The 14,064-nt window shown below is 36.3% G+C and overlaps 1 protein-coding gene across 1 annotated transcript in view; it reads right to left on the minus strand.

Moving 5' to 3' along the window:
- Positions 1 to 13,582, minus strand: part of BOLL (boule RNA binding protein) — a 34,648-nt gene extending 21,066 nt beyond the window's left edge. The window contains exons 1-5 of the mRNA XM_090282235.1: positions 13,562 to 13,582; positions 9,575 to 9,718; positions 6,184 to 6,275; positions 4,354 to 4,408; positions 2,951 to 3,026 (exon numbers count right to left, since the gene is read on the minus strand). Coding sequence (XP_090138361.1) covers positions 2,951 to 3,026; positions 4,354 to 4,408; positions 6,184 to 6,275; positions 9,575 to 9,718; positions 13,562 to 13,582 — 388 coding nt within the window. The remainder of the gene's footprint in view (positions 1 to 2,950; positions 3,027 to 4,353; positions 4,409 to 6,183; positions 6,276 to 9,574; positions 9,719 to 13,561) is intronic.
- Between the last annotated feature and the right edge of the window lie 482 nt (positions 13,583 to 14,064).

A 14,064-nucleotide genomic window follows, 5' to 3' on the forward strand; every position in this document is an offset into this window, starting at 1 on the left:
GTCTTTTAATGCACAGTGCTTGGTCTCCACGTGGCGAAGCAATTTTGAGGGTTTCATGTCTTCATTGGATAGCTGGTCACATGTTAGACAAAGTGAGCTTGGAGAATGTAAATCACCTATTGAAATTAACCCATAATTTAAAACAGGACTCTTGGTGTTTTCTTTAAATGCAGTTTTCTTTTTGTTGCCTGTCTTAAGAGTCTTCTGCTGTCTCATCATTGGCTCTTTCCCCCTTTTCAAAGAAGCTCTCCAGCAACGTTTATTTTTTAATCATTTTGGCTAGGATAGCATGTGGGCTTACCAAAACTGTGACTGAGACAAGTGCGCAGTGTGGGAAAGAGGCACAAATGGAAGTGGTAAATAAAGTGATGGGTGGGCCATGCATGGACTAAAATAACTGTCGAATTCTGACTTAAAGCCTGCCACTAGGTGCAGCTGTACAACTGAAGTTCAGGTATCCTCCATATAACATTGTACTTTTATAACACAGTTTCACCCTAACACGGTTAGAGAATTGGGGAAAACTCCCATATAACACAAAATCAGGGAAATCCCAGTACAATACTGAATGTGATAAAAGTTTTTAAGAGCGCCCTGGCTGGTGTGGCTCAGTGGATTAAGTACTGGCTTCTGAACCAAAGGGTCACAGGTTCCATTCCTGGTCAAGGCACATGCCTGGGTTATGAGCCAGGTCCCCAGTTGGGGCATGTGAGAGTCAAGCACACATTGATGTTTCTCTCCCTTCCCCTCTCTCTAAAAAAAATAAATAAATAAAATCTTAAAAAAAAAAGCTTTTAAGAGTGAAAGATAGCTACATTTAAACTAATTACATCAGGAAATCCTTACAATGGGTTTTGAATAAAATTGACAACAAATCTATGGAAGTCATGGAAGCACGGAAACTTTTTACAATTTTGGACTGTACTAATCTAATAAACTCATTCATCAAAGAAATAAAACAGACAACATTAAATCTTGTTGGAAAAATATATGGCTGGAGTCAATTCAAAGTGAAAATCTAACCGAACCAGCAGAAAACAGGATGGATGCAATAGTAGAATTTGCTAAGTCTTTAGGTGGGGAAGGTTTTGACGATATGACTGTAGAAGATGTCCAAAAATTGCTGGTAGAGGAAGAAACTGATGAAGCAATTTTGGTGGGAATGACATCTGGAATGTGCCAAAATAACTTAGGGGACAACGGTACTGATGAAAATGAAGAAGTTAAACAGTTTACTCTAAAAAGCATAAAGAAAGGCCTAGACTTAGCCACACAGTTAGTCATATTTCTTAAATGAAGATCCTTGCACTGAAAAGAGCGCAAAGTTTGAGAGAACTTCAAAAGTGCTTAGAGCTGTATAATGAAATTTATAAAGATCTCTCAGCTGAAAGCAAGTAATCTAAAATAACAGTTTTTGCAAAATGTAGAGCATAGAAATCAAGATAATGCTGAAGAGAGTTCAGAGGATGAGGGTATCTTGTCAAAAAGAAAATGCATTCGGTTAATGGAGCTTAGTAGTGACGACAAAGAAAACATTACTTAATTCATATTAATATGTAATACTTTTGATGAAAATGGCTTTAATAAAGATATTTCTCTTAATTATAAAAATATAATAGTATGTTTTTTAAATTTTCAGAATCTAACCCCCTTTTTGTACTAGTTCTTTGTTTCATATAACACAGATTCACATAACATGGCATTTGTTAGGAACCTAACAACCATGTTATATGGGGGTTACCTGTACATCAACTCACCTTAAGCCTGCCCCCAGATGCAGCTTAATTGTCCCTTGCCACTTACTGATAAGGTTTTGGTATGAGTTGGCAAACAACTGATTTATTATGGTCTCTGTGCAGTCAAACCTCTCTGCTAATGATAACCTGTATTTGCAGCTGTTCCCCAGCACTAGCATCACCACCTCAGCTCCACCTCAGATCATCAAGCATCAGATTCTCATAAGGAGCAGCACACAACTTAGATCCCTCGTGTGCACAGTTCACAGTAGGGTTCACACTCCTATGAGAATCTAATGCCACTGCTGATCTGACAGGAGGTGGAGCTCCGGTGGTAATGTGAGTGACAGGGAGCAGCTTTATACACAGATGAAGCTTCGCTAGCTTGCCTATTGCTTACCTCCTGCGGTGTGGCCTGGTTCCTAATAGGCCATGGGCTGGTACTGGGGGTTGGGAACCCCTGTTCTAAATTGATAAATATGAAGTCAAAATGCAACTTGATATCTCTTAACTTCTAACTCAAAAACATAACAGTCTAAATAAACAAAATCTATTAATTTGTTAACAGATGTATAATAACTACCCAATGTTTTAAACATTCTAGTAGACACTAGGACAGAGATGAAGAATAAGAAAATTTAGTTACTTATTTTACATGAACTTGCTCCTTCTAGCTGAAGACTCTGTTTGAGATTTTAATAAACAGAGGTAAAAACTGTAAGATACATAATTAATAAATGGAAAGAGTGAGGAAAAAAAGAGTTGAAAGCATTACAGAAATCTGAGGAAGGCATATACCTTGGCCAATTCTTAAAGCTTTAGGGACTGTTCCTTCTGATAACTATGACACATGTGGTTGGGTTACAGAACATACCATGCAACCAGAGTTCCTGATTTTGGGTCTATATTTTAACTTTCAGTACTTTCACTCTAATTTTAAATTACTTTTCTAATAAGAAAATTTTCTAATTAGTGATTCTAAATTACCTCCAATTACTTTTGAGATTTTAAATTACATTTTTAACAGATTTTTCCTTTGAAGATGGAATATATTTAAGGATCATTATTCACGTAAATTTTCCCCTAGCCAATTTTGCCAATTAACTTTACTAAATGAAAGGTATCTGATATTTAATGAAATTCTATAAGAAGTCTAATATTTCAAAAAAGAACCATATAAAAATTTGGAAAATAAATTAGTTGTGAATACATACGAGAGATCCCTACTTGTTGTTTTCTTATTGCTGGACCGATGTTTAGTTTCTTATCCTTATAATTAAGTTTTTCAGCCTAAAATAAGAAAAAAATAAATAGTTTTATTATCTTGGCACTATTGCTCATAAAAACTAATAAGAAAAATTAGTAAGAAACAATTTTTAAAATTCAGACTATAACATTCTTTGATAGCAGCAAAGCAGTGGAAAGGGAAAAAAAATCTTTAGGTTTAAATAGATCTGGGTCTGAATCTTGGTTCCAATGCTCTTGACTTAATTCCCCATCTGAAATCCAGTCAATCCTCTATTCATGGAAGTCTGGGAGTTAACCTACTCCTTAAAATTTGTTTGTGATCCCAAAATCAATACTCACGACAATTTAGTGGTTATTAGCTGATAGGAGCAGAGTTGAAGACTTTTTGAGTTGCCTAACACACAAGGACCCAGCTGAGGTTAAAGAACGTGACATTGTCTTATTTAGCTTTTATAAGGTAAACAAGTATCCTCTTTGTGTTCTATATAGTGCCATGTGTTTTGCATTTTTGTCTTTATGTTGGTAATTTTGATACTTAAAATGGCTCAAGTGCTGGTTAGTATTCCTAAGCATAAGAAAACTGTCATGTGCTTTATGGAGAAAAGTGTTAGATGAGCTTAATTAAAAAATGAGGTCAACATTACTGAATCAATAATATATATTAAATATGTCTTTGAAAAGAAACACACATAGAAACAAACTTATGTATTGATTGGCTGATGAAAATATGGTGAACAAAAGCTTGTGAAAACCTAGCCCTGTATTTCTTCTAGAAACAGCAGTTTAATATTTGCCGAGTATTTGTGACTTTATAGAACACTGCTACTATAAATAAGGAGAATTGAGTGCATATGATTTAATAATATACAATACAAAACCTATTTTTCTAAATAAGTAAATGTTACATTTGCCAAATTTGAAGTTATGATACAGAACTACAGGCTACAGATTTTTTTCTATGAATGTTTTTAGTTTATTTAAAATTTTTCATAGGAGAAAAATAATCTGACAACCTCATTCTAGGAATCTAGTTTCTGATGTTTTTGAGGAATTCAAAGCGCTACTAACATTTCAGAAAAGATATATCTCCAAGTTCTTAGTTTAAGCAAATAAAAATTATATTACAACTTCACAACCATACTCATGTAATGTTTTGAAATTTGTTTTTCTGCAGAAAGTTTCCTTTTATTTTTTTTTATTAGTTCGATTTTTGGGGGGGACCAATGTCAATCATAAGATGCAAATAAATTAATCTTTTTTTAGTAACTGATCATTGTCCTGGAACCCTACTATTAAACAAATACTTTAGAGGATTATTTTCAAAGAAAGAAGTTCCAAAAATAAAGTTAAATACATTATAAAATCTTACCTCTTGTAAAATTTTTTGTGCATCTTCTTGTGTATCAAAAGTGATGAAACCATACCTACATAAGTAAATTAATTATTTTCTTAGAACATTACTTTAGAGTTATAGTAAGATTTTGTTTTTAAACTTTGTTTCCTAAGAATGGGCCACTGTAGAAGTGAGCATTTTTCTATGGTGCACCCACAGGCAAAACTTAGGAGAATTATTCACAACTTAACACTGTCACCTCTTCTTAGAGTCAGGAGACTAAAAAAAAACCAAAAAACCCAGGGGTCCTGAAAGAATTTCAGATCTGAGCTGTATAAGGCAGAAAAGCATGAGAGATACATATTCTGGCTTACAAATGAGGATACGATAAATTTCAGTCCAGGGCAATAATCTCTTTTTAAAATAATAAACGTCTGGCTTAAATATCAATCAAAGTAAAAAAACAAAAACGTTTTTAATTCAAAGATTTCAACACAAAAATGTTTACGTTGGTAGAGTATACAATGTATTATTTACTATTATGAGTACACATAAATTGATAATACAATTATCAATTGTATATTTCCCAAAGAAATTAAATAAAAATATGTACAACCCAGACTTTACATCTACTTTTAATATATAAGTGTTACCTTTAGAGTATAATTCTAGATATAAATACAAGTTGAAAAAAGCCAAACTAGGTAGACAAAAAGAAATGAAAGAAATAAGCATATCCCTCCAAAATGTAGTTTCTATTTAAATAACTTAAGAAAACTCTTTTGAGTAGTGCTATATGTATATCTTGATTATTTTCTTAAATTTATAATTACTATATTATATATAAAGTTTCTTTTTCTAACGAAGAAATTTCTCTTCCATTTGCCCAAACATTAAATAAGGTTAAAGAATTATTTTTACACCAATTTTTTTTGTAGAGCACATACACCACCCAGTGGAAAAGGCATAAAATACAGTTTATATTATTTTTATGTGATTTTCAATGATTAAAAAATGGACATTACAAAAATACTGCAAATTTTATTAGCCAAACAAAAGAAGTACTATCTCGCTTTATCCTAATATTGCTCATCAGTCTGAATAAGTATCTCATTTGTTTAGAAATAACATCTGCAGAATCCCATCTCTTCCTAAGTACCCACTTGTCATATGTTGTTTCCCACTAAAAATTGTATTCACCTCATCAGTTGCTTATGCCTTGCCTCTCAGGAAAACAAATACAATGTTTCACTGATCTTCACTGCCTCAACGATTTTACCTTTGCAGTCAAACTATGTAAACTACCTTTTTCTTCTCTGAAATTTGGCTTTTGCATATACCAATCCACTGAAACAGCTCTAAGATCATTAGACATTTCTAGACAAATCCTATTACTTTTTTCTGAATTTTCATGCTCCTTGATTAGAAATGAAAAATTATTTTTGAGTTATAGTTCTCAAATTAGTCTATTAAATCTCTGAGACACAAGCTACAGACATTCCTTTGTGTCAGCTTTTTTCAGATAAAACTCTCTTTAGTCTAAATCAGGTATCCAGTTCCAAAAGTATCTGATTCCTTTACCTTCTTGTTCCTTAGCTATTGGACATTACCTAATCAGCATTAAGTGCTTGCTATGTAACACTGAATGGTCTCTTAACACATGCAAGAATAACTTCCCAACAAATGGTAGCGTCCTCCTCTGTCCGAAACACACACACAACAGAAGAACAAAAGGTAGGAGGAAAAAGAGAGAGCACAAAATTCTCTTTTTTAAAAAATGGAACCAAAGTAAGTAAGCATACAAAACCTAGTAACCCAATAAAAATACAACTGTTAATTCTATGTACTATTTATAGTGATACTGACCCTTTAGACACTCCAGCTCTGTCATTTACAATCTTCACTTCTTTTACAGACCCATATTGGGAAAAAAATTTTCTTAAATCATTTTCATTTGTCTAATGGCATAGAAAGAAAACAAAATTTTTTTAATTGATAAAAGATGAAACAACTCTTATGCTTGTTTTGGAGGCAGAAAAGTTTATAAATAAATAATACGAATATAAGAATATTGCTTACTAAAACAGTATGTAAAACTACTAGGTTATTAAAATCAATATATGTAAATACTTTGCTTTATGCTGTAACTACATTGTTAAAAATAGTTAAACAATAAAAAGTTTTAAGCTGAATTGTTTTAAAACTACAGAGAAAGCTCAGCATTTAAAGGAATTCTTATTCTCTAGTTGGCCAGTTAAAAAAAAAATTGAATTAGGCATGGCTATTATTATAATAAGGACATACAGGTATCCCCCATTTTTTGAAAGTTCGCCTTACACCATTGCTTTTACAGGAGACATAGGTTAGTACATGATTTAGGTAACGGAATGAAAATCAAAGATGATTTTTGCTTTTACAAAAAAAGGCAAAAAGTAAAACTAGCATTCAACCTTTGTTTTGCAGGGAGCCCTTATAGAGGCAGCGTGCAAGCTAAGCAAAGAGTGACACCGCCACGCTCCTTCCCCTGGAACGGCACCCAGAGCTCAGCATCAAGCTGCCACAGCCTGGAACCGTGTCTGTGAGCATCTGTGCTTTATCTTGATTTATTTTGTGCACCCCTGAGCAAGATGTGTCCTAAGGTATCAGAAAAGCCTTAGAGAGCATGTAAGGATGTTATGCTTAGCTTAAAACAGGACATAATTAAACATCGTTGGTATGACTTGGTAGGTTATTTTTGGGGTCTGGAAAACACTAAAAATTTTTCCATATGTAAATACTTCCTTCCTTTATAATACTTCAGTTTATCAAAGGTTTCATAAGAACGCTTTGCTTTCACAAAGCAGAGGAAACCTCTGTTACTAGGGAGGCCCATAATCAAGGCAGTGGAACTAAGTTATGTTGGCCTGCACCAGTTGCTATTTTAATCAGCATAGTATCCTGGAACAGTAAGGTCTTAGGAAAAGAATATATTTCTAAAAGTACTAGGACTCAATTTGTGATAACAATGAAGTAGCCACAAGATTTAAAGTTTTTAGATACTTTATCATACTCAATATACATTTCAGCTAAATACAGACATTATGATGATATTTAAAATAAAAATTTGAGTCATAATTAGACTATAATGTACAAGATGATTATAAAGATGGGTTTGGCATATCTGGTTTTAATTAGTTTCATAATATACTAATATCATCATTCCTAAAGTATTTTTACTAAATTCATTGCAATTTCATTTTCTGGTTCAGCTATAATTGTTTGCCCCCAAGAGGTGTTTTAAATATACCCAGAAAAAAATTTTTCTTTATAGACATGGGTAAACATATGCCTAACAGCAGAGCTGTGCCTTGAGTTCTGCTGCTACTTTGCTACATAAACTCTATTGGTTTCTAGTTTGTAACCTAGAGCCTACTAAATTCGATGATGACAAATACTGAGTTAATCTAAGAATTAATGAATGCTTTATTTATTAATTTAATTTATTTATTTGAGAGGGTATGGGAGGGGGAAAGAGAGAGAGAGAAATATCAATGTGAGAGAGAAACATTGATCCTTGCTTCTTATACATGTCCTGACCAGGGAAGGAACCCACAATCGAGGCATGTGCTCTGACCAGAATCAAAGTGATGACCTTTTACTTTGCAGGACAATGGCCAACCAACTGAGCCACACCAGATAGCGCTAAATGAATGTCAGACTAAAGATTCTATGAGAGATTTGAAAACAAATTAATTCACCCTAATTTTCTGCAACTTGACTTCATTGAAAAGTTAAGAAGACAAAAAGTCAGATGATTAAATATTAAAGAGAGATAGGCTACAGGCTTCTAAAGAGAAAACTTTTAAAAAGTTTGAGATTGCTTGCTGCTACATAAACTGTTTCATTGGGGCATTTATCTATGATTTTGGAAAGGGTATAAGCATAAGGGAGGGAACTCTAGCAGTTACCCTAAAGCTGTGACTGCATTGTAACAACGGCCTCCAAAATTCATTTTGTAGTTGTAGGTTTCACTAAGTTAGAAAACCTAGCCATACAAATGTTTACATATATTGATGATTTACTTAAAAATATACTAAGTTGTTGTAATATAAATTCTGAACAAGAATAATCAACTTGAATATTTATGGCCCGCCATAATATTTTCCATAGAAACAGAAAATCTTTTTAAAAATAAGCATTTCACAAGAAATCATTTTTCTGGTTGGGTGGGGGAGAGAAATTGGGGGAAAAGGGGACAACTGTAATTGAAAAACCAAAAAAAAAAAAAAAAATCATTTTTCTTACTTTATTTTTAGTGAACCAATCATATAGTTCCTTAAAATTCATTATTTTGACAAATACATTAAATGTAGTATTTCTCTTCAGCAGGAAAAAATAATTCTATCCTAATTGTAACAGACTGATTATAAGGAAATAGTGAGTTATTCCCAGAAATATCATACCCTAATGGCACAGGTTTTTTTTTTTTAAAAAAAGTTAAGAAAGACAACTCTCCTTGTAATTTCCAATACATAATATGGAAGTTTGAAAATCCTTCCATATATCTTCTTGGAAGTAAAGGCATGTTCCACTTAAAATATCATTGCATGCCTTTTCTGTCAGTGTCCACTACTACCTCCCATACGGGGATGCTACAAAACGTCTCACAAGGTATGACCCTCTGAAATAGCTGATTACATTATCGAAATATATTATTGTTAAGATGCTTTATTCTGACCAGAAAACAGGCCTGTTCTGGTGATCAAATTTTAAATTATGTGATAGAAAGCAATTTGCAAAAGATAGAAGTCTAGGAGTTTACTCAGGAATCTGAAGTAAAAGTTGGGATAAAGAAACAGGATTTCATAGGACTAAGGTTTTTTTTTTAGTCTTCTTTTGCATATTATAATCACTTATTATTTAGGCTACTGGAGTACTATGTAATAAAATATAATTAGTGTTGTATGCTAAAATGAAGACTATAGAGCTATGAGTCAGAAAACTAGGATCTAGTCTCTACTCTGTCACTAAGCAGCTAAAAGCCTATATACAATGAACCTCAATTTCCATGTATGTGAAACTGGACAATTATATATACTTTATTTAGCCTCTATTGTTTTTGAAAATATTCTTTATATTAAGACAATTTGAAACCATTAATCATTGTACAAAAGGCAAATATATTATTATTTCTATAGTTGCACAAGAAAACAATTTCTGAGAAATAAAATAACTTCTAATGCAAAAAACACACCATGTTATATGCATAAGTAGGTACCTTAAAGTCAATTCCTCCTACAAAGATGCGATTAGGGATCACTGTTCCATATCTTGGGGCACTTGTTGGGTTATTTAAAGGCACAGGCGACACAGGATTAGGGGATGAAGATAATGAATCTGTTTGCATCTGATCTGATGCTTGCTGTAAGATAAAAAATTTTAAAACTTTTAGCACTGGATATAACTTTTCATGCAGGCTGCAAACATGTATTTCTCAAAAACAGAAGTCATTTATATAAAATGTATTTCAGACTTTAATTTTAATTTATGAAGATTATAATTAAAGCTAATAACTTTTGGGGCAACATAAAGATAGAAGATGTAGACTCTACTCCACTACAAGGAAAAACATATTATTTAACATACTTATTTTAATTATTATTAAGTATACTATTTAATATTATAAATATTAAGAAAGAATATTAAACTCAAAAAGAAGTTTGAGAAAGAGAAAAGCAGCCATGGAAAGTTAGGAGCTGGCCTGGCATAACCAACTAGGTCCTGGTGGTGTTAGGAGTTGTCCTAGAATTACCACCTAGGCTGTGGTATTATCTCGTTAAGAGAACACCAACATCAGGCATGGCTACTCTGTGATTGTGATGGATAAAGATAAAAATGAGACCACACCATAATCATGTCTGAACATTGGCAAAAACAAAAGAATTTTCCAAACCATAAGAATGACCAAATATCCCTCTGTTCTGGCTTACATGAGTGACTGCTCCTTCTTTATCAATCACAGCTTTAGCCTTGATTTTTCTTGTCTACAAGTTAACAATTAATATACCAATCATGCAATTACTCCCACATACTGACAACATGCATTTCAGAGTAAAGGCCATCTTCCTTCTCTAAAAAGTGCTTACAACAAGCCTAACATTCTAACATTTTACTGACAGGCCCCGTGGTGTATACCGTAGGAAGGGCAACAATTCAATAGATCCAACTTTATTAAACTACAAGTGTGTTCCTGGTGGTCTTTGCTAAAGAACATTGATAAACTAATAAGCACTGACATTCATCTTCACTGTTTTTCAGCTCTAACATCAAATTTTAAGTTTAAAATTTTTTTAATACTCATCTGAAGATATGTTCATTGATTTGAGAGAGGAGGGGAAGGAGAGAGGGGGAGAGAGCGGGAGAGAGGGAGGGGGAGAGGGGGAAGAAAGAGCTGGACAGAGATGTGAAAGAAAAAACATGGATTGGCTGCCTCCCAGATGCACACCAACGGGGCATCAAACCTGAAACCTATGTTTGTGCCCTGACAAGGAATCAAACCCACAACCTCTTTGTGTATGGGATAATGCTCCAACCAACTGAGCCATCCAGCCAGGGCTAACATCTGATTTTTAAATGCACTTGTCAGTTTGAAGATTTGACTAATTTCATAAAAAATATATACCTATAACTCATTAGTATACATTTTTATACTAAAGACTTGTGCTAGTGTATATGCAGAATTTTAAGTCAGGAAACCTAATTTAGATTTTAATAAATATATATTAACATATGAGCCTTTGCACAATGGTAAGATAGTAGACTCTTAAGGTACCTCTGAAAAAAGAAGAGAATAGAATTTTGAAGAGAAACCAATTCAAGAACTTGCTAATTATTTTCCTTCTAGGAACACTAAACAGACTTCTGGGGCAGTCTAACATACTAAATGAATACTTCAGAAAGCTTGAAATTCATAATTTCAATTCTCTCAGAAACAAATACATGAAAATGAATTTGAATTTAGATAATGGAATTGTTCTTTTTCACATTTGTTCTCCTATTCCACTTCATTAGTCAATAAAACCATCATCTCTAAATTAATCTCTGCAAGGTGTACAAAGACTCGGCCAGTGGTGACTCTGAGGTTACAGGCTGAACCTTATGGGTTCTATTTCCCATCTAGTCTTAAGGGGGAAAAACATGCTTTCTAATAGAGGAGTTCATAAAATCATCTATTAAACCACAGAAAAGTTATCACATTTACTAATTGCTATGTTGTTGTTTCCAATTAAAGAAATTGAGAATCCAATCATATCAGCATCCTCCCTGGCATTTGGAGGTTATCTGTAACTTCAGTGACTTTACTTGTAGGATACGGTATAGTGCCCAGAATAGATGATTCTGAGATGCTTAGTTTTATTTTTCAACTCTAGATTTGTATTTCTAGGAATAATAAGACAGTAGATATAATTTTGTCTCTCTGCCCGTTTAAAGTATAGAAATGACCTTTTTGCAATAAAAAAAAATCAATCTTCACAAAAACAAGGTCAATGGATGAGCTCATTTGTTCTCAAATTTGTTTAAATAAAAGTCAACTTAATTATTATTATTTTTTTCCCATGGACAAAGGGATGACATGAACAGAAGTGAAGAGAGTGCTTTATTTCCAACCTTGAGAAATTAGTTAAGTGAAACAGAGAAGAAAACCATCAACTTTTTACATCTAGTACAATTCATTCTCCAGTTTCTAAGGCTCCTACTCTATTGGAGGTTCCAACTGTTTTTTCTCATTACCATTCATCACTTTCCAACATAATATATAATTTACTTAGGTTTATTGTCTCTCTCCTTCCACTATAATGTAATGTTCATGAGAGAAGGGGTTTTGCCTTTTTGTTCACTGCAGCATTTAAACTAGTGGTGGTACAGAGCAGGGATTCAGTAAATAGTTGCAGAATGAATGAATCATTTCTTCTTGCTCAAGATATGCCAACCAGTAGTCGGTAGGCTTTAGAATACAGTATGAATAATAGCGTAGAAAATACTTTAACGTTAGCAGTAACAAGGCTCAGGAAGAGTCAATACCTAAGCTCCTTAGAGAAGGATAGCGATTGGATTGAACACAAAAGCCTCAAACTCCTGCTGGCAATAATTTTGCAAATCTATGAAAAGCACTTATGCTGTTACTGGGTTATTAGAAGCGTCCTTAGCTTAGTAAACTTCCAGCACTAGAGAGTTTATTAAAAATCTCCTAAGTAATGTGTCTTCACTACCTCCACCTCTTTAGACTTAATCTCGAAATCTATCATTACTTTGCCAACGAAGACGAGAGTAAGAGGGTGGGCTAACCGTTGCATTCACGGCCTCGAAGATCCTTCCCCTCCGAAGCCAGCAAGTTGAGGCGCTGGAGGAAATGGCCGCAGGGACAACTTCCTCGGGTTCTCTTGGGTCATCGTGAATTTGGGCACTGACACGAGGTTCCACCCCCTCCCCACCATAGTGCGGGAGGGAAAAAAAAGCTAACCAGCGAGAAATTTTGCCCCACAAACCCGCCAGCAGCCGTGGCGGGAACCCTCAACGGCACCGACCCGACGTCGGCCTCGTGCGTAGCTAACCCCACGGCCCTTGCGTAGCGCCCTCTGATTGGCTGCTGGCGGCAAGGCCGCAAGTTACCGTGGCCTCCTCGGCCTCCTACTCCTCCCCGTCCTCAGCCCGATCCCCTCGATCCCCTTGATCGGACTCGGTGTTAGCGTGTCCGCCTCCGACCTGGGCCACTGGGGCCCTCCTCTCAGGTCGCTCAGGCCTTCGGGTCCCCACTAACTAGTAGTGGGGAGAGGAGGAGTCGGCTTCCCTGACAACTCGTGGTGGGCAGCTGGGCTGAGTGCAGCTGGAGCGAGCGTCAAAGGCACAACCGAGCCCACTTTCGGCGGGAAAGCTGTATCTCTGGCTGGGACCCGATCTGGTGCACAGGGCCCTGCCGCCCACTGGCCCCCAAAACCTCTCAGCCATTTTTGAGGTCCCCCCGGCCCGCCTATACTGCTTCTGGCCCAGTGGCCGCACCTTCCTGAACCCACGACACAATCCGACGGGGCTTGCGAGCGGGCTGCTCTTTGCAGAAGTCGATGGGGCACCCTGTCCACGTTTCTTCCCAACAAAATCACGGGCGTTTGGGCTCCAGACTTCGTCCTTTTGGCCCCTCAGGGGCGGAGCCCACGCTGCTCCTTCTCCCCGCTACCCTGGGGCCAAAGACCCTGACCGCTGTACTCACCGCCCCAGACTCGCTCTCCATCTTCCTCTATGCTCTTCAGAAACCCGGGGGAAAAGAAAGGAAACCTAGAGTTTGAAAGCACCTTCCCACCAAGGAGGCAGTACCACGTTTCCCAATGGAGACTCCCTCTGGCGGATGCGACGGCAGCAGCAGGGACGCAGGCTTGGACCCTGGGCCTGAACCTACCACCCGGAAGGCGGGGGGAGGGGCAGGCGACGACATTGCAGGCGGCAGGGTGGGCGGGCGCTGCAAGCCTGGGAGGGGCGCAGGCGGGCAGGTTTCGGTGGTGGCCAGTTGTCACCTGTCACCGAACTGGGCCGTCTCGGGGACAGAGTGTGCAGCAAGTCGGGGTGGTCGTGAGATGTGCAGATCGAGGGCTGGGTTCTGGGGTGGCTCTCGCCTGCTTTCAGACGGCTGAGAAGGAGGAAGCGAATGGTTATGCAAAGCTCCATGCACCGAACGCCTTTCCCCCTTCTCCCCTTTGGTGAAAAGTTGGCCTCAGG

Source organism: Furipterus horrens, unplaced genomic scaffold, assembly GCF_987537825.1.
Source record: "Furipterus horrens unplaced genomic scaffold, mFurHor1.1.pri manual_scaffold_1, whole genome shotgun sequence".
NCBI lineage: Eukaryota > Metazoa > Chordata > Mammalia > Chiroptera > Furipteridae > Furipterus > Furipterus horrens.